Below are 27,236 nucleotides of genomic sequence, written 5' to 3' on the forward strand. Positions count from 1 at the left end.
CTTAAACACACTAATTAATACATTAAAAAGTTCTATTAGATGTTAAATAGAAATACGCAATATTTCGCTAAGCAAATAAGCTTCATCAGGCGTGTGCATCTCTCAAGGTGAAATCGGATGCATGACAAAAAAATATTTTTGTAGCTTAACCTATACAAGAGTTGAAGAAAAGTGTAACATATTGATTGATGTTGCATAAAATATGTTTGTAGCTACAACTACATGAAGTTGGAATAAAAGTTTAACACATTTATAGATGTTCGATTAATTGTATGAATTTCAATAAATTAATTTGTATGATTTCAAGATAATTATGGTTTTGATTTGTTTTTAAATCTTTTTTCGTCTCTCTCATTGAGTCCATCAGGTTCAAGAGTTCGTAACTGGTGCATCCAAAATCTCTCTCTTTTTTTGTCTTCCTCGTGTATCCCAATTTTGATTTTTCTCAATAATTTGAAATGTGACGTTTTCAAAATCATGTCCTGCTCTTAAAAGGTGTCTTGTAATTGTGCAGTTCCTTTCTTTTGTATAAAATGACCGATGGTTATTTAGTCGGATGTTAAATGGTGTTTCTGTTTCACCAACATATTGTATTTTGCAAGTTCCACACGTTAGAACATAAATGCAATTTTGCGTTTTGCAATTTGATGTTATGAATATGTTGTATTTTTTCTTTGTGACTGTGCTGACGAATTGGGTTTCGATAGTGGCGACTCTGCAGCACTTACAATTGCCCCTTCCGCATGGTGTATAACCTCCGATTGTTGTTCTCCTGGTATAAACCACCAATCAATGTAGACATAAAACCAATACTTGCACCAAATAACCAAGTATAATCAATACTTGTACCAAATATCCAAGTATAACCAATACTTGTACCAAATATCCAAGTATACAAATACACTCTGAATATACACGCCATAAAAGGCTATAATAAATACTAAAGACTTTGTAAAGTGGATAGTCGCACGACAACGCCGATGCTCTATATTTAATAAGAAATAAACACAATTCATACATATATATCTACACATATAATATATAATTCAAACATCAGTGTCAAACAAAAAGTCTCCAAATACAAAGCTTAATAAACTTCAACCAGAATTAAAATTTTACCAAGAAAATTCGACTGCTCAGATTGACGATGTCGTGCTGAATGATTACATAGGCAATAAAATACCGCGAAAATAATTTTGAAGCAGGAAAACATTACGCCCTCTATGCTACATATGATGAAACACCCAGGAGAAATTAATTTCATTCTAATGCACTGTCCGTTTAAACGAATGAAATTATAATTCTCCTGGTATAAACCACCCATCAATGTAGACATAAAACCAATACTTGCACCAAATAACCAAGTATAATCAATACTTGTACCAAATATCCAAGTATAACCAATACTTGTACCAAATATCCAAGTATACAAATACACTCTGAATATACACGCCATAAAAGGCTATAATAAATACTAAAGACTTTGTAAAGTGGATAGTCGCACGACAACGCCGATGCTGAACCCAAAGAATGGGAAGCTATTTATTACTATGTATGGAAAATTATATAGTCCAAAATGTAAATAAAACAAAAAAGATATTCATTTACCAAATTCTAATTAACAATCCGACGTTCTGATAAATCGTCTTTCACATAGCCATCCTTTGAAGTGTCCGACTTCCAACGTCCATGACGTTTAAAAAGTCTCTCTGAAAAATCAAACCTTGCAGCGGTAATAGCACCACAAGATACTATATAATCCCTATGTTTTTATATCGGGAACAAATGGAGAAATTGCATCAAAGAAAGTTCCCTCATCCTTGTATAGCTTAAAGGCTTATTTGTTGAACGCAAAACACAATATTCTTCACTTGTGACAAATTCCCGAATGAATACAAATTTTAATCAGATTAAATGCTACTGCATGCATATATAATTCCAAATTAGGACTGGACGCAAAGTTGTGACGTTCTTCACAATAATAAACCAGTTTCCATCTCTGTAAATATCCGTTTTTTCGATAAAAATTGAAATGTGTGTTGACTTGCAATTAATTTAATAATAACGCAAATTCAACAATTCTGATACACGCATAAAGCCTAGATATCTCAATATACACGCACAAATGGTACGTTGTGTAAAACGATTATATGCACAAAATAACTTATTATACGCATCCTGTAATAACTCATCGGCTCTTCCTTCCACATGTGTGAGCCTAATTTCTTTTTAACATCCTCAAACACATATTTCTCTAATTGAGAATCTGTTGGAGAATCTTCACCAATAATCGAGTGCGCCCCTTTATACTATAGTATGCATCACATACAGGACAAGATAAAGCAATATCGTTTCTGAACACCTGTAAAAAACATACATGTATTTAATAACATAATTTTAAATTGATATGTGGTTCCTTCCACGTTTTGACATAGTTCATCAATACAATACATAATATACCAATAAAATGACAAAATACAATATAGCACATGCAATAAAAAAGACCCCAATATATGAAAACTATCACCAAGTTAATACTAGTTAATTTCAACATGAAAACTATCACCAAGTTAATACTAGTTAATGTAATGTCACCCTAAACTCCATTATAATAGCCAACACCCTAAATGGTAAATCAATATACCAAAGGCCGATTTGTTCCCTCTACCAGGTAAAAAATTAGCTTTGTTAGTAGGTAGGTATGTAAACCCAACACCTGATCAATAAATATATCTCTTTTTGGACATAAAAATGGCTAGTAAAACGCCGATCTCCACAAAGGTAAAATAATAGTACTATATGCTTTGTACATGTATACATAAGGACTTTCAATTATAGGCAAACTGGGGGAACATACCACCCATTTATACCTTCTGATCAATTAATCTATCTCCTTTAGTATATAAAAACGGCTAGTAATACGCCGATCTCCACAAAGGTAAAATAATAGTAAAATATGCCTTAAACTGCTGCATGTATACATAAGGACTTCCAATAATAGGCAAACTGGGGGAACATACCACCCATTTAAACGTTGCCAAAAGACTGTGAACGCATCAATACACATTGAATGTACATTCCAATACCTGGATTAAAATACAGGTAATTGATGGTTATGATCACTAACAAACCAATTAATTTCATGAGGACCCAAACAGGGAATCCAAATATTCAAAAATATGTACTGCATAACGGCAGTCATCAGTATTTATGATAAGACTTATATAGTCTGCAATTTCATTCTTTGCCCTAGGTATCCATTCAACCTCTAATAACAAGTGTGCTTCAAACAAGTCACAAAAATGGCATATGCAATATCTTGCAAATAAGGCTTCATACTGCCCTTATATGAACAATGGAAACAAAGTTTTGGTTATCCGTAAACCATTAATTGTTTATCTCATAAATATGTCAAAGAAGCCATATACATTTAACTGCCGTAAGTTCTTTCCAAGTAGAAGTATGGTGTACATCGTATTCACGACACATACCATGAGCAATATTCTTAGGATTTTCTACTGAACATCCACCATATCAAGTTCCACTGGTATCACTAAAAACATAGTGTGACACAAAAAATTGGATACAAAATGTTAGAATTAACACATTTAAGATTTACCAGCCAGAGTATAAGCTGCTCTTTACTTTGAAATGAAAGTCCAATATTAGATTCAAAGAATAGGCTGGATTTAACACCAAACGGAAGCTACAGTTCTCCCATAAAATAACCTAAATATCCCGAAGATACTATAACTTGTTTTATGGTATCAAACAGTTATGACAGTCTCTCAACTGGTATGCTTAGGATAGCCTTGTCTGTATCAATAAAATAACCAAATATATCAATGTATAACTGGGAGACCAAATGGACACAACCACTTTGGTCAATAAGGTCTTGTTTAACTCATGTGGCAATATCTGTACACACGCTAATATCAAAATCGGTGCCAAATCCATAATCTATATATATAAAAATTTCTTTTCATTCACCTCAATTAATAGTGGTCAAGTAACTTTAGTAAATATATAATAAGCAGAACTTTATCCAAAAAGGGGGAACGAGAATAAAAATATATGAATTTTCATCCAAGGATTTGTAGTCTCAACTATTATACCTTGTCATACATGTATGTCCAGTAAAGATAATCAGAATGCAGATCGTATATCTATATGGTGATAAGCTGAATGTCAAACTTATATCAATAAAATTCTGTTTAATTAGATTGCATAGCTACCAAGATATTTTCAAATTATACAAAGGTGTTTTCCATAGATGTAAATTGACATGACCTATATCTAAAATTAAAACTTTCATTGCCATTGTTTAGAACAGAGGTAGCAAGTGAATTAGCAAACCAATGGTTTTTCATCAGTACATTCAATAATAATGTCCTCTAAACAAAAAATCTTCAAAATCACTGTATGTTGTTTTGTAAACAAAACATACAGCCGTGTAGTATAAAATGTATTTTATAAGCGTGTAAAATGGTATCGGTAATGAAATCATGACAACCAATGTTATACCAAAAATCAATATGTCTCTATAATCTATCTCTGACGATAATTTTAGACTGACCTCGTTCATATTCAAAATAGTCGTGTGTGAGAAAGTGTGCACTCGATTGACTATCAATAGAAATATTTAAATACTCATCTTATAAAAATCATGAATTCCGTATTTGGCCTATCGACTGCTTTCCGGTTGAATAGGCATCTATTCCTCAAATATTGGTTATCCATAACCATAGCAGGCTCCTTCCTGAAACTTAGACTGACTTCCGCTCGTGCTGGACATGTTGCAATAAAACGGGAAAAGGCATATACAACCGGGATGAGGTTCTCGAAAGGGCTGCTGTTGAAATTTTAATTGTTGTTTACTAGTGCTGAAAATTTCCTGTTGTGAAACACCATGCAGGAGTAATGTAATCAAGTAATGGAAAATTACTTTAAAACGGATTTGTTCATCGGAATCAAAATTAAAACATCGTTTGGGGCAACTCAGACAGCAACTTAAATCAAGAGGTTATAAGAACAAAAATATTTCAGAAGCTTTCGGTAAAGCAAAAGAAAAAGACCGAACAAACCTACTTGAATACAAAGAAAAGACGGCCCAGACAAATAAAATCCCGTTTGTTGTTAGCTTTCATCCTGACCTGACAAATCTTTCATCAATTTTCCACAAACACTGGCGTCTTATTGAAAATGATCCTTCCTTAAAAGAGATTTTTCCATCACCTCCCGTTATGTCTTACCGCAGACCCAAAAACCTCAAAGATATTCTAGTAACATCCAAAGTATCTAAACAGGAGATATCAACAATCGGAGGTTATACACCATGGGGAAGGGGCAATTGTAAGTGCTGCAGAGTCGCCACTATCGAAACCCAATTCGTCAGCACAGTCACAAAGAAAAAATACAACATATTCATAACATCAAATTGCAAAACGCAAAATTGCATTTATGTTCTAACGTGTGGAACTTGCAAAATACAATATGTTGGTGAAACAGAAACACCATTTAACATCCGACTAAATAACAATCGATCATTTTATACAAAAGAAAGGAACTGCCCAATTACAAGACACCTTTTAAGAGCAGGACATGATTTTGAAAACGTCACATTTCAAATCATTGAGAAAAATCAAAATTGGGATACACGAGGAAGACAAAAAGAGAGAGATTTTGGATGCACCAGTTGCGAACTCTAGAACCTGATGGACTCAATGAGAGAGACGAAAAAAGATTTAAAAACAAATCAAAACCATACTTATCTTGAAATCATACAAATTAATTTATAGAAATTCATACAATTAATCGAACGAACATCTATAAATGTGTTAAACTTTTATTCCTACTTCATGTAGTTGTAGCTACAAACATATTTTATGCAACATCAATCAATATGTTACATTTTCTTCAACTCTTGTATAGATTAAGCTACAAAAATATTTTTTGTCATGCATCCGATTTCACCTTGAGATATGCACACGCCTGATGAAGCTAATTTGTTTAGCGAAATATTGCGTATTTCTATTTAGCATCTAATAGAACTTTTTAATGTATTAATTAGTGTGTTTAAGTTATATTCTTAGACATTTATATAATTTTAATTCAGTAACTGCATCAGTTTATTTTCACAAACTGATCCACGCTTAAATAGATTGAATGTTGATTGTTGCTATTTTTAGACATTATATATATATATATATATATATATATCACTCTTAGATCCAGTGGACATGTATATTGTATGGTTTGTCACTTGTTTAAACTTGTTTGTATGATATACTTATTTCTAGTGACTGTATAATGAAATGAATCATGATCCTATATGATATATAAAAATTGTTGAGTTAGATTGCTGATAAATAATAAATACATTGTGTATGAAAATAATAATATAACATCTACACACGCTTAAAAAACACGTGTCTCATGTCTATCTCTAGATTCACCTTCCGTGACAAGGTATCACTACGACGATTGAAGTTATATTTTTATATAGCGGATGTGGTCGAGTGGTCTAGAGCGCTGGACATGAGGCTAAGCGATTGGTGCTGTAGTGTATCAAAGGTGTGAGTTCGAATCCCGCTGAGGGACGAACAAAAATTTGTCAGCAGAAAATCTAACTCTAACACTGTTTGGTGTAATTTCAGACTTATATATATATTTGCATTAACCTTGTATCTATATCACTCTTAGATCCAGTGGACATGTATATTGTATGGTTTGTCACTTGTTTAGACTTGTTTGTATGATATACTTATTTCTAGTGACTGTATAATGAAATGAATCATGATCCTATATGATATATAAAAATTGTTGAGTTAGATTGCTGATTAATAATAAATACATTGTGTATGAAAATAATAATATAACATCTACACACGCTTAAAAAACACGTGTCTCATGTCTATCTCTAGATTCACCTTCCGTGACAAGGTATCACTACGACGATTGAAGTTATATTTTTATATAGCGGATGTGGTCGAGTGGTCAAGAGCGCTGGACATGAGGCTAAGCGATTGGTGCTGTAGTGTATCAAGAGTGTGAGTTCGAATCCCGCTGAGGGACGAACAAAAATTTGTCAGTAGAAAATCTAACTCTAACACTGTTTGGTGTAATTTTCAGACTTATATATATATATATAAACGAGTCTAAATTGAAACCTACGTTCAAACCTATGATTGCGTTGGATAAAAACCGCAATTTTTAGACGTGTGCATGTAAAACAAATTTCGTTGTAGAAGGATCTAAAAACAGCACAAACAACATTTTCCAAAAGACCAAAAAAGTGAAAAAGTATATTTAAACAACGCATTTGACTAACAGTTCGAACAACTGATGTTCTTTAACCCTGCTGACTGCCATTGGCGATTGCCAAATAAAAAATGCAAAACTTGTGAATCTGCTGAAAATAAAACAGTTAGATCAGAGACATATATATGTCTCTGGTTAGATGTATAACACAATTTGTTTTTTTGCTCAAATGCACTAGATCTTTATCGCATATATATATGCGTTTCAATAATTGCCAAGTGCTATGAAAACTCGTGGCATGTAAGTAACATGTGGTCCCTGCAACTATTTACGAAACTTTATGTATTCCTGTATAGGAACGGTTTCTCTATTTTCTGTTTATATGTACTCGTTAATTAAGTGTAGACACGGAAAACTACACAGAAATTATTTATTGTGTACATAATTTAAATCGATTATATTTTCGGTAAACAACAAATATATTGATATATGGAAAAGCTTGAATGAAAAACAATGTTTTGTTGAATAATAAAATTGATGAAGATAATGTTGACGTTTGTTAAATTTGATAAACAATTAGTCTTGCTCAAAATTCTAAATGAAGTAGAAGCTCAATGAACTTTTAAAACTGTGTTAAATTGTAATACCGGTCACTGGCGTAAAACGGGCGTTAATTGTGGAAGAGAAGCATATCAAACAAAAATATTGTGCTGACGATTCTGTAAAGGGATTATTGTGCTGTCATGCACCTTGATGTACTCTCAATAAATGAACATGTATTCTGTATATTTGAGATAGATTTTAGTCAGCGATAACGATGGGTATGTTGATTTAAGTTTAACGACCTAGACTGGCTATTAGACGGCATTCTCTCACGTCTTTTAATGCAGTTAAAAGAAAACATATATTTACGTTTGGGGCATTTAGTACAAGTCTACTTACAAATTGAAATGGACATAAACATTGTGAAAAAAACAAAAATGGAAAAGAAACAATTCTGCATTGATGCTCTCACATAGTTTTATTAAGTATATGTGAGCGGAAATTTCTAAGTTAAAACTAATTGTCGTATAAATAAAATATTACATCTGAGGGCTCTCGTTGAAGTTCGTTACTCATTAAATTGAATTTCATTCACGGGAACGTTTGCAAACTTTCATTCCAGGTGTTATCATCGAAGTCCGCGTTCATGTTTTAATTCAATACACAATATCAAGGATTTGTATATTTACTCTTACTACACAACTCTTGACAATATGAAGTCTAGTACGGTAAAAGAATCAAACTTAGACTCTACGATGTCCGATTTAACAAATAGAATTTAGAAAAATAACACGTTATCGACTCTTCCAACACATCAAAAGTATCTATCTGTTTCGCCGATGAAAATTTATATTAGAATTGAGGCTTCTATAACATGATTTATAGTCGTCTTAGATAAGAACAAGGATTTGTATACTATGCAATGTATTGAAACAGTTACATTGATATATATTTTCGCACCCTTTTATATAAGGTAACTTTATCCAAATAACTAAATAAAATTAATTGTATATTTAAATATTTAATAAGATAAACTAAAAGAATTGCTTCGATATTTCTATTAATCAATCAATATATACGTAAGATTCAGATTACAGAACGTCAAGAACTCTTTTGTACATGAAGGTACATAAGTCGTGTGACGTCGGGGCAACTATTTGTTTACATTGACGACAATGGACTCTGATTTTAAGAATAAAAACGTCCCGGAAATCAAACAAAACAAAATTAAAAAAACATTTGTAACTGGACAAATGAACGTTCGAAAGGCTATAAAATGACAACAGTTACCGTCTTCATTCTAATGGACATATCCGTGATGTTAGGCAGTCTAAATTTCACAGCGATATACACAATGTAAAAGCAGCATGTGTACAAGAAGATAGACAGACTGCTGACCCGGTACGAAGTTTGGATAGTGGTCCTATTTGAAGGGTCAATACATACAGCAGAATGTACATGTGTGGCGTAAGTTTTTACATGAATAATCCGAGTCCGAGGGTGTGGGTGCCGATGGGGTTACAGAATAAAGAATAATGGGGTGTTAAAATATAAAGAATAACTCAAGAAAATAATGAATAGATTGGTTAAAAAGTATGATGATAACAGAACAGAATAATAGGATCAAGAATACAGTCATCAAGTACATGTAATTGTAGAATTCTGATTAGCCATTTTCTTTTTAAGATAAAAATGAAAATAACGAGCGAAAAAAAAATAAAGATTAAAAAAAATGAATAATCCCATCAAGAATTGCCAAAAAAATTGTATTTTTATTATGTCATCTGTTTTTTTATTTTTAACCTAAATGCAATACCATATTATCAGTTCATTTAAAATTAACTGTAAAGGGCACATAAAATTAATTTCCAGGTTTTTTTTCTCAGAATAATCACCTTCAAAAAAAGAGATGCAAACAAGCGGGGGGGGTGGAGTCAATGTTGATTTTTCAGAGACAAAAGATTTTTTTTTCAAGCAACATAAATTTGTTTTTATTTTTTAAATATAGGTAAACATTGTTTTTTGGAAAATGTTTAAACCCTCGAGCACTTCTAAAAAATGTATACTCGAGTGTATATAATTATTTTACAGTGGTGATGGAACATGTAAGCACGTGGCAGCACTCCTGTTCGGGATGCAAAGATTTTGTCAGGATTTGTCCGATAGATCGGTTATTTCTGTTACTGACAAGGCTGCTAAATGGGTTAACCCAATCAGAACATCAGCTCCAGTAAAAATAACCTCTTTAGACATGAGGAGTAAGCCTACAGGACAACCACCAATCAAACCAACAAGTGACCATTATAGGCCTTCTTGTCATAACATGTCACCACATGCTGTAGAAAAAGAAATGCTTCGGTTAATAAAATCAGAAAACTTACCAGCATGTGCAGCATCTGTTCTGTCAGATAGCTCTGGTTCGGAGTATGATTTTGAGTATCTGCCTGTCAACATACTTGATCTAGCAACACAATTTAGTAATGATGATTCGTCAGATGATTCACTTGAATCTTTTATTGAGCACATACATAGAAATATCCCAGATAATTATTTCACTGATATATTCGAAAAGACTATCAGTCAGAGTGATGGAGATTTGTGGTTTTATCAGAGACATGGCAGAATAACAGCTTCCATTTTATATAGTTGTCTTCATTTTTCAGGAAGAAACCCTGATGGTCATCTAGTCAAACTCATTTTAGGTCTTGCAAACAGTGTTAATTCAGACTTTCCTGCTTTAAGACATGGAAAAAAATTTGAACATGTTGCTAGAGAGTCTTATCTTCATGACAGAAAAAACTTGCATGACAGTTTAGAATGTAAAATATTTGGGTTTGTAATTGACAACAACAGTCCTTACTTAGGTTGCTCTCCTGATGGTTTACTAGAGTGTAAATGATGTGGACAAGGTTGTTTGTAAATAAAATGTCCATATAAATTTTCAGAAGAAACTCCAATCAATGCTGCTTGTTTAGACAAAACAAACTTTCACATAGAAAATAATGCTCCACTTATGAAGAGAAATGACACATCTCCGTATTACTGTCAAATTCAATGTCAGCTTGCAGTTACTAAAAGAAAAAGGTGTGATTTTGTATTATTTATTTTTAAAGGTGTACATCATGAGAGAATACCATTTGATGAACAATTTTGGTTTAATATTTTACCAAAACTTGCATCATTCTACAGTTCATATGTTCTACCAAACATTCTGCTATAGAGGTCAGAATTACACATGTACCAGTTGAATACTTTGTTTGAAGTTCATTACAATTCACAATATAAAACAGTGATAAGGTTTGGTTATATAATGTAATTGGATTAAACATAACTAAAATAAGAAATATTAAACATAATAAATATCATCTTTTATTTTAAGACAACTTATGGTATATGTCGCTTTCATTATTTAAAACATTATCAGCTGATAATGTAAATAGTCTCTATAGTTTCTAAATTTATTAAAGACAACTCTTTCAAATGGGAGATAACTTACTATTTTGATAGACGTGTACATCTGTTAGTTTTGACAAAATTTTAATTTTGAATACATGATAATAAAATTGAGAATGGAAATGGGGAATGTGTCAAAGAGACAACAACCCGACCAAATAAAAAACAACAGCAGAAGGTCACCAACAGGTCTTCAATGTAGCGAGAAATTCCCGCACCCGGAGGCGTCCTTCAGCTGGCCCCTAAACAAATATATACTAGTTCAGTGATAATGAACGCCATACTAATTTCCAAATTGTACACAAGAAACTAAAATTAAAATAATACAAGACTAACAAAGGTCAGAGGCTCCTGACTTGGGACAGGCGCAAAAATGCGGCGGGGTTAAACATGTTTGTGAGATCTCAACCCTCCCCCTATACCTCTAACCAATGTAGAAAAGTAAACGCATAACAATACGCACATTAAAATTCAGTTCAAGAGAAGTCCGAGTCTGATGTCAGAAGATGTAACCAAAGAAAATAAACAAAATGACAATAATACATAAATAACAACAGACTACTAGCAGTTAACTGACATGCCAGCTCCAGACTTCAATTAAACTGACTGAAAGATTATGATTTCATCATATGTACATCAGGCACAATCCTTCCCGTTAGGGGTTTAGTATCATACCATCATAACTTATATGAGAAGAACATAACCCGTGTCATGCCAACAACTGTTTTTAGAATAAATGTGTTTAGTTCCGATAAAGCCATATTTCCACTACTTATCAGTTTTTGAAAGAAAATTTTAGAACAGAATAATTCTCTTATTAAGCTGTTGATTTTCTTTTAATCAAGGAATATAATTTGTAGTATTAACATGAATAATAAAAGAAAATAAGAAACACTGTAAAAAATTGCCAATCATTGCTCCTTTAATTAATATATATGTCAAATAAATTTCAATTGATTTATAAAACGTTTTATAACTTTTGAACTAATGGTTTCATCAGGTTACAAAAGAATGCTGCAACCTTAAGAGCCTGATTAGCAACAGAAAGTGAATTTATTTACACCGCTTAAGAATTTATAAGATTTCAGTCTCTGGATTGATCTTTCTACATGTAATCTCAAAGAGGCTATGGATTGTGATTACTTAATCTCATTTGCCGTAAGACATCGTCCTTTTCCATGTTTACATGGTCTGGTAAATGGCCATTGATAATGATAAGTCTTTGATTGAAAAACCTCTGTCAGCCATTACATGATCCACCTTTTCAATCAGATCAAGGAATCCACTTCTTTCAGTAATGCTCATATCAGAAATGTTACCTGTCCATAAGTAAGATAGAAACGAAAAAGCACCATTTGGTGTTATACCTATAAGCGTTTTAAAAGTGTTTTTTGACTGTGCTGTTGGGTTGCTTGGTCTCTGCACATAAAATTCAGTAGCATCGATGAATACACGAGTGTTAGGATATTTTCTACGAAATGATAGAGGCATGTGTTTTTTAATCTTTTCCTTAGATGGCCATTTAATAAGTGGTCCTAAACATTGTGCCATTAAAGATATCCAAGTCGTGAAAACCCTGCTAATTGTTGACTGTGAAACACCAAATAAAAGAGACAACACATATGTGTTTCGTCCTAGTCTCAACAAATTCTTCAAAAAAGTCAACTTCCTTGAACCACCAGGTTTTTTCTTATTATTTACTTGAAGCATGTCCTTCCAATAATTTAAAAAGTCCAAAAAGCATTGAAATACTTGGCAGTCCAAGAAAACATTTAACATTACTTATTGATTTAGTCAACTTTTCAACAAGTTTGTCCTTTAGAAATTCATCTGTATTATTAAACTTCTCATTTAAAACTTTATTTTCCTCTTGGGTAGCATGTTGTTCAACTTGTAGCAATTTAACTTGCTTCCGTAGCTGCTTATTATCTGTCTCATATCTTTGACATTTTTGCTGTGAATAAATATAATCAATGCAAACAATTTTCGAAATTGTTTTTTGTATTTTTTGTTTACTTAAGTCAATTTGGTAACAATAAAACAATACAGTTGTATGATTGATTGGTTTTTAGTTGCTAAACATTCAGTGGCAAATATTTCATGCATGTTCAGAATGAAATACAGTTATATGGTAAAATAACTAAAAAAAAAAACTTTACATGTAATACTATATTTCAACATGTTCAAGTTGGAACGGATGTCAAGTTGGTTCAATATTCAACATTCAACATTCAACATTCAAATTTTTTTTTTTTTTTCTTTTTTTTTTTTCACGTATCCATTTTCAACATTCAACATTCGATTTCAACATTCAACATTCGATTTCAATATTCAACATTCAACATTCAAATGTTTTTTTTTTTTTTTTTTTTTTTTCTCGTATCCATTTTCAACATTCAACATTCGATTTCAACATTCAACATTTGATTTCAATATTCAACATACAACATTCAAATTTTTGCTTTTTCTTTTTTTCTTCTCGTATCCATTTTCAACATTCAACATTCGATTTCAACATTCAACATTCGATTTCAACATTCGATTTTCAACTTTCAACATTCGTTTTCAACATTCAACATTCGTTTTCAACATTCGATTTTCAACTTTCAACATTCGTTTTTAACATTCAACATTCGTTTTCAACATTCGATTTTCAACTTTCAACATTCTTTTTCAACATTCAACATTCGTTTTCAATATTCAACATTCGTTTTCAACATTCAACATTCAACATTCGATTTTCAACTTTCAACATTCGATTTCAACATTCAACATTCGTTTTCAACATTCAACATTCGTTTTCAACATTCGATTTTCAACTTTCAACATTCGTTTTCAACATTCAACATTCGTTTTCAATATTCAACATTCGTTTTCAACATTCAACATTCGTTTTCAACATTCAACATTCGTTTTCAACATTCAACATTCGTTTTCAACATTCGATTTTTAACTTTCAATATTCGTTTCCAACATTCAACATTCGTTTTCAATATTCAACATTCGTTTTCAACATTCAACATTCGATTTCAACATTCAACATTCCTTTTCAACATTCAACATTCGTTTTCAACATTCGATTTTCAACTTTCAACATTCGTTTTCAACATTCAACATTCGTTTTCAATATTCAACATTCGTTTTCAATATTCAACATTCGATTTACAACTGTCAACATTCGTTTTCAACATTCAACATTCGTTTTCAATATTCAACATTCGTTTTTAACATTCAACATTCGTTTTCAACATTCAACATTCGTTTTCAACATTCAACAATTTGTTTTCAACATTCGACATTCGTTTTCAACATTCAACATTCGTTTTCAACATTCGATTACTTCTATGAATATTAAGAGACACATATCTGCTTCAACAGGGAACTTTATTTATTTCGGTAGGGGGTCTCCTGGCATAATTTTAGGGGTCGAATTTTCATGGATCATTCCAGAACATCAAAGTTAAATTTATTCTAGACACATTTAATGGTATATGATGGTATATAATTATGGAGAGGACAATTTCAACAGCAGTTTGACTTTTGGAATTTTCAAAATGGCTGCCGTTAACATGGAAACAGCAAAAATATGAAAAATTTCGATATGATTCAAATTTTATGAAACTTATAACAAAAGTCGCCTAGCTTATGTAGACTTGACTTCTGAGTTTGGAATTTTCAAAATGGCTGCCGTTGCCATGGAAACAGCAAAAATGTTCAAAATTTCAAAATGCTTCAAAATTAATGAAACTTAGAATAAATGTTGCCTAGGATATCTTGAGTTGACTTTTGAGTTTTGAATTTTTAAAATGGCTGCCGTTACCATGGAAATGGCTCAATTGTAAAAAAAATCAAAATTCTTCATATTCAATAAAACTTTAAACACACATTATCTGGCATCGTGGATACCGCAGAATGATATTGGATCCGTTTTGGTGACTTTTGTGTTAGCACCCTAACACAGGATTACTTGTTATTTTTATTATTCTTCTTCCTCTTCCTCTTTAAAAAATGAACTTGTCCGCAGCGTTTCTCCGCTTGTCAGATTGACTTAGGATTTCATAAAATAGTAGACTAATATGTCTAGGTGAGCCATCAATCTTTCGTTTGTGCATTGCGTTCATTTAAGGGGTATTTTGGGAAGTAGGGAGGTGTTTACTATAGAACCCTATGTGATTTTATATTCCAAAATGTTCAAATGAATATAACTTGAAAACTGTAAGTGATAGATACAAACAGTTTTCAGAAATGATTATAGGACAATAACACAAATCACATGAAATATAGGGGAAGTCTCTGGGAGGTGGGTCACCCCTTAAATTTGAGAATATGCTTTTATCTTGTAAATGGTCCAGATCCCCACCCCTAAACCATATATATTGATGAATGGAATGATAAAACAAATCAAATCAAATTAAAGGGAGGTCCCCGGGGGTCATCCCCACCCCGTTCAATTTGAGAATGTGCTATTATCTTGTAAACGGTCCAGATCCCCACCCTAAACCATATATATTCTTGTAGGGGACAAACACAAATGAAATGAAATGAAATAAAAGGGAAGTCCCTTGGGGGACACCCAACCCCCTCTTGTTCAAAAACTTGTAAACGGTCAACATCCCCACCCCTAAACCATATATATTCTTGAATGGGACGATAAAACAAAGCACATGAAATTAAAGGGAGGTCCCGGGGGTTATCCCCACCCGTTCAGTTTGAGAATGTGCTATTATCTTGTAAATGGTACAGATCTCTACCCCTAAACCATATATATTCTTGTAGGGGACAATAAAACAAATGAAATCATATAAAAGGGAAGTCCCTAGGGGGTCACCCCACCCCCTTGTGTTTGAAAACTTGTAAACGGTCAACATCCGCACCCCTAAACCATATATAGTCTGGTAGGGGACAATAAAACAAATCAAATGAATTGTAGGTCAAGTCCCTGTGGGTCACCACCACCCCCTCCTGTTTGAAAACTTGTAAATGGTGGAGATCCCTACTCGTAAGCTATATATATTCTTGTATGGGACAAAAAATCAAATCAAATGAACATGAGACCATATGAATGGGGAGTTATGGGAGCTTTGTTTGGGAGACTTTGTAACAGCATCCTGTTACAATTACTTCTTTTTTTTTTTTTTAAATACTACTTTGAAAGTAATTTAATTTGGGTATTAATTTTCGTGGTTTGAGCAATATTTATTTACATGTTCGTGGGTTTTTAAATTCGTGGAGTTTTGTTTTATGCAACAAAAAAATTTAAAGCATTGGGAAACGAAGGTTACAAATAGTCTGGGTTGAATGGAATTGCAAAGTAAACATTGACCCGTGTAAATTATAGTTAGCAGTATAAATTTTAATGCTTTTATCGACAACTGGTCAAGTCGTTGATGGTCGAGTAATGACGTTTTGATAGTGAAAAGATTTCATCAAATGAACAAGAGATGAAAAAGATAAAACTAGCAAAATAATCAGACAATTCAGGACAAGTAAAAAGCTATATATGACATATTTTCATTATTATTTTAATAAGAGTAAAATTTGATGAAATCATATTGGCATTTTCATCACTGAAAAGAAGTACTGATAGCATTGCTAGTGATACTAGAAGCCATTAACAATCTTTCCCATAAGAATCCAATGTAATTGCAAATTTTGTTTTGTTTAAACTATGGACAAATTCAATTGATGTTCTAATGTGTACAACTGGAACCAATATACATGATTGTTTTTCAAACAATGTATTTTGTATTTCAGGCTGACATTAAGAGATTCAGGACCGATGTCCAGAAAGATATTGTTGGAGGGTCTATATTTTTTACATAGTTATTAAACTACATTTCTATTAGAACAATTTAGAAATGAAATTGGCAATATATATAAGATCTGCGAATCATGTGTTCTTTATTGCTTTAATTTGGAACTGTGTTTCATGCAAATCACCGTCTAGGTCTGTTCAACTCTGGAATATGTATTTATCTATGTTTTAGGTCATGATAAGTTGAAACCTAAGATGTGTGTGAATAATCATCTTCATCACCTAGCTTTTCAATTTTTGACATGTACCTTTTGATTGTTAACTTTAAAACATCTGATAGTTTGTCTACTTTCATTTGATAGTTATTTTAAGCTTTATACAAATCAAATGAATTCAAACATGAATTATACTAAATCAATTTCAGTTGTTACTTGTTATTACACATTTCATTTTTGTCGAGTCAGTGTCTTTTGTCACAGAAATGTTGACATAGGGATAGTGATCCTGCGTAGGTGGCAGCGGAGGTATTAATTTTCATGGTTCAGTGACTACTTGAAAATAAAGTTTTTTTGTAATGTTGATTTCTCTTTCATTATGAGAAATAGGATACTTAATTTGGTATGTGTGTATGCAAGGTCCTCGTACCTCTCAGACAGTTTTCACTTGACCTTAAATCCATTTCTAGCTTAAGGAAAAAGGTTTAGTTTTTGTATCTCACAAACTGTAAGCAGTAGGTCTGGTATATTTGGTGTATGGAACAATTGTTAGGTATACATTTCAAACTGGCAGGTGCCATCTGACCTTAACTCATTTTCATAGGTCAGCTAAGTTTTTGAGTTTTGGTCTGTTTTTCTTATACTGTATCCAATATGTCATCTATATTTGGTGTATGGAATAATAAATATTGAAGGACTAAAGAGAGAAAACAAAAGCAAGGGAATATTCATATTGTATATGTCAGGATATTTCTTTATGTTTTCTATATTAATGATTGTTTATTCTGGACCTTGTCAATTATTGTCAAGTGCTGCGCTACAATAATGAAGTTTACTCGCGAAATCAATCACAATATTCGTCAAAGCAAACCTTTGATTAGATAAAGTAGTGTATAGCTGGGTGTGAAACTGCTGTGAACAATCAGAATATATTATATAATGCATAGAGCTGTGACCTATTAGAGGCTGATTAAATTAAAAAAAATGACATGCAAATAGTGACACGCCAATTTTATTTTAAACTATACAACTGGTATCTTAAAATGCAATGAAATCTTGCATGACAAAAGTACTAACGATGCTTAGACATTGTATGATGTAAACGTAGAACATCAGAAGGCAGTACAAAGAGAGCACATCAAAATCTTTGACAAAGGCCTATGGTGGTAAGGTTCAGTTAGTTTTGTCATTTTTTCTCTCCATGAACAAATGTATGTCGTTTTATCGTTATCTTGTTCCTCACTTCAGCAGCAATATCCAAAACTCATCCAATTATGGAGTGTACATTTTCCAACTTATACGATGTTCAATAACTTGCAGCCGCTACTTTGAACTTGTAAAACGTTTTTAGAGTCGGATGAAGAAATAAATGGACCAATTAAGGAAACAGAATTATAGTGTAGTTTGAAAATCTGTAATTGACTTAGAAAAAAAATAATCCGGTTTAAAAACCAAATTGTGTGAAACACATCAAATAAAAGGGTAAAACAACAAAAAAACAGAAACACTGAAGTGCAACCAAAAAATGACACTGAAACACCCACAGAAACAAACTATAAGATAACAACTGACATTTTTCTGACTTGGTACAGGACATTTTGAAAAAAAATTGGGTTGAATCTGGTTTTGTGGCTAGTCAAGTATTGCACTTTTATGGCAATACCAAAAATAACACTAAAATAACAACATTACATATCTGGGATAAAGTACATAAAAGTACAAGAATAGAAAGGAACTAGAAATAAACATTACAATCGTAAACCATAATTTCAGACTGAACAAATTCGTGATGGTGTCATAAAATTACAGAGTCTCAAAGAACATATTGTCATTTTTCTCAAAAATTTCATACAGTAGTACCACGACTGACCTAATAAATAAATCGTATGTATTTACTTCACAAAAACTACAAGATGATCTTGAGTTATAGATTCTCTTGCTGAATTTATGTTCTGTTTTATTTTACGTTAGTTCCTAATTATTTGTCATCGTGTTATATGTTGAAAACGAATGTTAAATGTGGAAAACGAATATTGAATATTAAAAACGAATGTTGAATGTTAAAAACGAATATTGAATATTGAAAACGAATGTTGAATGTTGAAAACGAATGTTGAAAGTTGAAAGTCGAATGTTGAAATCGAATGTTGAATGTTGAAATCGAATGTTGAATGGATACGAGAAGAAAAAAAGAAAAAACAAAAATTTTAATGTTGAATGTTGAATGTTGAATGTTGAAATCGAATGTTGAATGTTGAAAACGGATACAAGAAAAAAAAATTGAATGTTGAATGTTGAATATTGAAATCGAATGTTGAATGTTGAATGTTGAATGTTGAAAACGAATGTTGAAAGTTGAAAGTCGAATGTTGAAATCGAATGTTGAATGTTGAAATCGAATGTTGAATGGATACGAGAAGAAAAAAAGAAAAAACAAAAATTTTAATGTTGAATGTTGAATGTTGAATGTTGAAATCGAATGTTGAATGTTGAAAACGGATACAAGAAAAAAAAATTGAATGTTGAATGTTGAATATTGAAATCGAATGTTGAATGTTGAAATCGAATGTTGAATGTTGAAAATGGATAAGAGAAAAAAAAAATTTGAATGTTGAATGTTGAATATTAAATTTGAATGTTGAATGTTGAATATTGAAATCGAATGTTGAATGTTGAAATCGAATGTTGAATGTTGAAAATGGATACGAGAAAAAAAAATTGAATGTTGAATGTTGAATATTGAAATCGAATGTTGAATGTTGAAATCGAATGTTGAATGTTGAAAATGGATAAGAGAAAAAAAAAATTTGAATGTTGAATGTTGAATATTAAAATTGAATGCTGAATGTTGAAATCGAATGTTGAATGTTGAAAATGGATACGAGAAAAAAAAATTGAATGTTGAATGTTGAATATTGAAATCGAATGTTGAATGTTGAAATCGAATGTTGAATGTTGAAAATGGATACCAGAAAAAAAAAAAAAAATTTGAATGTTGAATGTTGAATATTGAACCAACTTGACATCCGTGTTTTACGATGTCAAGTTGGTTCAATATTCAACATTCAACATTCAACATTCAAATTTTTTTTTATTTTTTTTTTCTTTTTATCGTTTCCATTTTCAACTTTCAATATTCAACATTCAACATTCATTTTTTTTTTTTTTTTTTTTTTTTTTTTGTATCCATTTTCAACATTCAACATTCGATTTCAACATTCAACATTTGTTTTCAACATTAGGTATTCAACTTTCAACATTCGTTTTTAACGTTCAACATTCGTTTTCAATATTCAACATTCGTTTTCAACATTCGATTTTCAACTTTCAACATTCGTTTTCAAGTTTCAACATTCGATTTTCAATTTTCAACTTTCGTTTTCAACATTCAACATTCGTTTTTAACATTCAACATTCGTTTTCAACATTCGATTTTCAACTTTCAACATTCGTTTTCAACATTCAACATTCGTTTTCAACATTCAACATTCGTTTTCAACATTCAACATTCGTTTTCAACATTCGATTTTCAACTTTCAACATTCGTTTTCAACATTCAACATTCGTTTTCAACTTTCAACATTCGTTTTCAACATTCGTTTTCAACATTCAACATTCGTTTTCAAAATTCAACATTCGTTTTCAACATTCGATTTTTAACTTTCAACATTCGATTTTCAACTTTCAACATTCGTTTTCAACATTCGATTTTCAACATTCAACATTCGTTTTCAACATTCAACATTCGTTTTCAACATTCGATTTTCAATTTTCAACATTCGTTTTTAATATTCAACATTCGTTTTCAATTTTCAACTTTCAACATTCGTTTTCAACATTCAACATTCGTTTGCAACATTCAACATTCGATTTTCAACTTTCATCATTCGTTTTCAACATTCAACATTCGTTTTCAACATTCAACATTCGTTTTCAACATTCGATTTTCAACTTTCAACATTCGATTTTCAACTTTCAACATTCGTTTTCAACTTTCAACATTCGTTTTGAACATTCAACATTCGATTTCAACATTCGATTTTCAACTTTCAACATTCGTTTTCAACATTCAACATTCGTTTTCAACATTCGATTTTCAACTTTCAACTTTCGTTTTCAACATTCAACAATCGTTTTCAACATTCGATTTTCAACTTTCAACATTCGTTTATAACTTTCAACATTCGTTTTGAACATTCAACATTCGTTTTCAACATTCAACATTCGTTTTCAACATTCGATTTTCAACTTTCAACATTCGTTTATAACTTTCAACATTCGTTTTGAACATTCAACATTCGTTTTCAACATTCAACATTCGTTTTCAACATTCAACATTCGTTTTCAACATTCAACATTCGTTTTCAACATTGTTGAAAGTTGAAAATCGAATGTTGAATGTTGCAAACGAATGTTGAATGTTGAAAACGAATGTTGAAAGTTGAAAATTGAAAACTAATGTTGATTATTGAAAACGAATGTTGAAAGTTGAAAATCGAATGTTGAAAACGAATGTTGAATGTTGAAAACGAATGTTGAAAATTGAAAATCGAATGTTGAAAACGAATGTTGAATGTTGAAAACGAATGTTGAATGTTGAAAACGAATGTTGAATGTTGAAAATCGAATGTTGAAAACGAATGTTGAATGTTGAAAACGAATGTTGAATGTTGAAAACGAATGTTGAATGTTGAAAATCGAATGTTGAAAACGAATGTTGAACGTTGAAAACGAATGTTAAATGTTGAAAACGAATGTTGAAAGTTGAAAATCGAATGTTGAAATCGAATGTTGAATGTTTAAAACGAATGTTGAATGGTGAAAACGAATGTTGAAAGTTGACAACGAAGTCGAAAATCGAATGTTAAATGTTGAAAACGAATGTTGAAAGTTGAAATCGAATGTTGAAAACGAATGTTGAATGTTCAAAACGAATGTTGAAAGTTGAAAATCGAATGTTGAAAACGAATGTTGAATGTTGAAAACGAATGTTGAATGTTCAAAACGAATGTTGAAAGTTATAAACGAATGTTGAAAGTTGAAAATCGAATGTTGAAAACGAATGTTGAATGTTGAAAACGAAAGTTGAAAGTTGAAAATCGAATGTTGAAAACGAATGTTGAATGTTGAAAACGAATGTTGAAAGTTGAAAATCGAATGTTGAAAACGAATGTTGAATGTTCAAAACGAATGTTGAATGTTGAAAACGAATGTTGAAAGTTGAAAATCGAATGTTTAAAGTTGAAAATCGAATGTTGAAAACGAATGTTGAATTTTGAAAACGAATGTTGAATGTTGAAAACGAATGTTGAAAGTTGAAAACGAATGTTGAATGTTGAAAACGAATGTTGAAAGTTGAAAATCGAATGTTGAAAACGAATGTTGAATGTTGAAATCGAATGTTGAATGTTAAAAACGAATGTTGAATGTTGAAAACGAATGTTGAATGTTGAAAACGAATGTTGAAAGTTGAAAATCGAATGTTGAAAACGAATGTTGAATGTTAAAAACAAATGTTGAATGTTGAAAACAAATGTTGAAAATTGAAAATCGAATGTTGAAACTTGAAAACGAATGTTGAATCTTGAAAATCGAATGTTGAAAACGAATGTTGAATGTTAAAACCAAATGTTAAAAGTTGAATACCTAATGTTGAAAACAAATGTTGAATGTTGAAATCGAATGTTGAATGTTGAAAATGGATACAAAAAAAAAAAAAAAAAATTGAATGTTGAATGTTGAATATTGAAAATGAATGTTGAATGTTGAAAATGGAAACGAGAAGAAAAAAATAAAAAAAAAATTGAATGTTGAATGTTGAATGTTGAATATTGAACCAACTTGACATCCGTCAAGTTGGATTACAAATTTTAAAAGTAAATATATATTCAGTAAAATAATTGAATAGATCATATTTAATTTTGATGTATTATTTTGAATATAAAAACACCTTGCTTCTTACATTATATCATTTTTGATGTAAAAAACTGCTATGTAATAAATTAAAACAAATCCGTTTTTGATTGAAATACATATTATTTCTATAGTTCATAAGATTAAAAAATATCTTTTACATGGCTTTTGACTCTTATATCCAATGGAGGAATTTTAAATATCAAATAGAATCCCAATTAATTTCGTACCTCTAAGGTGTTGCTATTTTCAATTAATATCACACATTTTTCCTCAATGGAGACATCTTCACTAACTTCAGTGCTAATGCAATAAGTGTGATCTAATTAGTTATCAAAGGTACCAGGATTATAATTTAATACGCCAGACGCGGGTTTCGTCTACATAAGACTCATCATTGACGCTCATATCAAAGTATTTATAAAGCCAAACAAGTACAAAGTTGAAGAGCATTGAGGATCCAAAATTCCAAAAAGTTGGGCCAAATACGGCTAAGGTAATCTGTGCCTGGGATAAGAAAATCCTTAGTTTTTCGAAAAAGTTAAAGTTTTGTAAACAGGAAATTTATAAAAATGACCACATTATTGATATTCGTGTCAACACCGAAATGTTGACTACTGGGCTGGTGATACCCTCGGGGACGAAACGTCCTCCAGCAGTGGCATCGACCCAGTGGCGTAAATAGTTATCAAAGGTACCAGTATTATAATTTAATACGCCAGACGTGCGTTTCGTCTTCAAAAGACTCATCAGTGACGCTCATATTAAAATATTTATAAAGCCAAACAAGTACAAAGTTGAAGAGCAATGAGGATTCAAAATTTCAAAAAGTTGTGCTAAATACGGCTAAGGTAATCTATATATAAAAAAGAAGATGTGGTATGATTGCCAATGAGACAACTATCCACAAAAGACCAAAATGACAGACATTAACAACTATAGGTCACCGTACGGCCTTCAACAATGAGCAAAGCCCATATAGCATAGTCAGCTATAAAAGGCCCCGATAAGACCATGTAAATCAATTCAAACGAGAAAACTAACGGCCTTATTTATATTAAAAAATGAACGAATAACAAATATGTAACACATAAACAAACGACAACCACTGAATTACAGGCTCCTGACTTGGGACAGGCACATACATAAATAATGTGGCGGGGTTAAACATGTATGCCTGGGAAAAGAAAATCCTTAGTTTTTCGAAAAATTTAAAGTTTTGTGAACAGGAAATTTATAAAAATGACCACATTATTGACATTCATGTCAACACCGAAATGGTGACTACTGGGCTGGTGATTACCTCGGGGACGAAACGTCCACCGGCATTGGCATCGACCCAGTGGTGTAAATAGTTATCAAAGGTACCAGGATTATAATTTAATACGCCAGACGTAAACTTGGCTTTTCAATGTAGAAAATTACTGAAAGTAAATATGCATCATTTAAATAAGAATTATTCGACTACAATGTACATCAGTCAGGATCATAGACTGGTTGATTTTAAAGAATTAAACGTACAAAATGTGTATGTAATTTAGAAAGTTGAAGTAAGTAATCAATTTATGGGAACTAGAACCATTTGTTTAAGAACCATAACTCTCAGAACACAGATCTTTTCTACTGGACATATGCATTTGTAAGACACTCCACCAGTATACCAGTTGATGGCGTACATGTAGTGGGCAGACAAAATTAATATGTGACTCATACATGTATATCTATCTTTGCAAAATACTTTTTACATTTCGTTTTTGAAGTTAAGTTAATTTTATAATAAAATAATATTGGCAATTATTTAATTATCTTGAAATTGTGAAGATAAATTGTTTAAAATTTGATATATGACTTTTATATTTGTATTTTAATTAGAATAATATTATAATTGTTATTTAGCATTGTTTAATAATTGATTTTATGTCGTCATTGACTGATTAATCACAATTGTTATTGTTAAATTAAATTATGAAAACCGTCCATGCATTTGAACTATATATGTAACTATATGCCTATCAGAACATGCAGTCATACAATAGACTGACCCCTAAGTTCCTTGGTTCAGTTACATGTAGCTCCCTCTGATTTAGCAGTACCATGGTGGCACACTGACTATTCAGTCATGACATCATTCTTTATTAATTTTACTTAAAATTACCTGGAATATCTGGTATATATTTCTTTTGTCTTGATACTTTTGGCAGTTGTGAAACTGTAACAATGTTTGCTGGCCTGTAATATAACAAATTAAATATATATCTTCATGTGCATACAGTCCAACATTTAAAAAACACTGTTCATGAACATGAAAACATTTTTTTTAAGTTGTCAAAGCTTATTATCTTGGAGCCTCGTGGACATAAGAGGGGTAATTTTCGCCTCTTATAAACAGATAAAAGGGACAAACATCTGTTTTCTCCCCCCTCCCCCCCCCCCCCCCACACACACACAACTTTTCTTTTACTGTTTCATTATAATAGACAAACAAGAGAAAAATATATTGAAGAATGAAAAAGAAAGAGGACACCAATTTCAACAATTTGTTACTTACTGTGTTGTCAATATCAATTGTTCAATGGGACGTAAAGTACTGTTCTTGGTGTCTCTTAAGTGCATATCTGCAGTGGTTTATTTGATATGCAAATTATCACAAAACTAAAAGTATAAGAACGATGAATTGATAGCTGATCGTTTAACTTCCAGTGTCATATATTATAGATTCATCAATAGGTAGACAACAATAGTCATGATATAATTATGAACATTGGCATTCATACCACATCTTCTTTTTTATGAGGATGTACATGTGTATATTTTCGTCTTTTACTTTAAACAACATAATCCTAGGAGTCAAAGCCGAAATTAAACTCGTGTAAATTTCTGAACCTAACATTTTATTATTTAACCAAATGAATGTAAAGCAAAACAAGTAATTCCGTTTTGAGCTATAAAACCAAGGCAATCCTTTCTACTAGTGAAAATTTGTTGGTAGGGTGGTTCATTAAATTTGAAAAAAAGTTGGATTGGTCACTCCACTAAATGGGGCTGAATTGTGGTTACGATTCTGTAAATGGCTTATTGTGCTGTCATGCACCGTGAGGTATAAAATTCTTAACATGTATTCTGTTTATATGAGATAAATTTTAGTCTGCAATAACGATGGGTAGGTTTCAGTTTACCTATCTTGACTGGCTCTTAGTCGGCATTCTCTTACGCCTTTTTATGCATTTCAAAAAACATATATTTACGTTTTGGGCATTTAATATAAGTCTACCTATCAAATTAAAATGAACATAAACTTTGTTAAAAAAAACTAATATGTATAAATAAAATATTTCATCTAGGTGCTATCGTTGAAGTTCGCGTTAGATATTATAATGAATTTCATTAGTCGGAACGTTTGTAAATTTCAATCCAGGTGTTCTCATCTAAGTCCGCGTTCATGTTTCAATTCAATACACAATATGAAGTCCAGTACGGCAAAAAAAATCCAATTTATACTCTACGATGTCCGATTTCACATATAGAAGTTAGAAAAATAACACGTTTACGATTCTTCCAACCACAACAAAAATATCTATCTTTTTCTCCAATGAAAATTATTACTATTTATATTAGAACAAGTCAAAAGTTGCTGGAGCTTGATTTATGATGCATACGAAACTTAATTATCATTTGTATTTTTCAATTCTTAAAAATGGAAAAAAAATCTATCGAATAAAAACTACCGATTTTCTATGAGACAAAATTTATCCTTATTGGAGTCAAATTTGTAATATGGATCCATAAAGAACCAAACCATATCCTCGGTAACGAAACAAAGAATACACAATGGTCAAAATAAAATCCGATATTCTTTGAGAATAGTCTGAGAAGCTTATTATATGCGACGTCAAAGACGTTATATCTGCCTCTGTATATAACGTTCAAAATATGAAAAAATAACTTTCTTAAAACTGCCGAATAAATGTTTTGGAGGCAGACAAGTCAAATTAAAATTAGATATCTATGAAGCGAAAATTGTATTTCGTTTCAAGCTGTAATATATGTGCACCAAACAAAATCACCTTCATTAACGGTATTTTCGATTACGAAAGCGT

At 31.5% G+C, this 27,236-nt stretch overlaps 1 protein-coding gene across 3 annotated transcripts in view; it reads right to left on the reverse strand.

The window, feature by feature from the left end:
• LOC143058975 (E3 ubiquitin-protein ligase DZIP3-like) overlaps positions 1 to 27,236 on the reverse strand; it is a 79,930-nt gene that overhangs the window by 17,251 nt on the left and 35,443 nt on the right. The window contains exons 5-6 of one of the 3 annotated variants that reach the window (XR_012973312.1): positions 25,295 to 25,368; positions 10,185 to 10,874 (exon numbers count right to left, since the gene is read on the reverse strand). Coding sequence is in view for 2 of the 3 variants with exons in the window: in XM_076232458.1 (XP_076088573.1) it covers positions 2,255 to 2,362; positions 25,295 to 25,368 (182 nt within the window). In the remaining variant the exon portion in view is untranslated. Of the gene's footprint in view, positions 1 to 806; positions 2,363 to 9,748; positions 10,875 to 25,294; positions 25,369 to 27,236 lie in introns of those variants that run through there. The other 2 variants (XM_076232458.1, XM_076232459.1) reach the window with 2 other exon arrangements.

This window comes from Mytilus galloprovincialis, chromosome 14, assembly GCF_965363235.1.
Source record: "Mytilus galloprovincialis chromosome 14, xbMytGall1.hap1.1, whole genome shotgun sequence".
In the NCBI taxonomy this organism is placed as follows: Eukaryota; Metazoa; Mollusca; class Bivalvia; order Mytilida; family Mytilidae; genus Mytilus; species Mytilus galloprovincialis.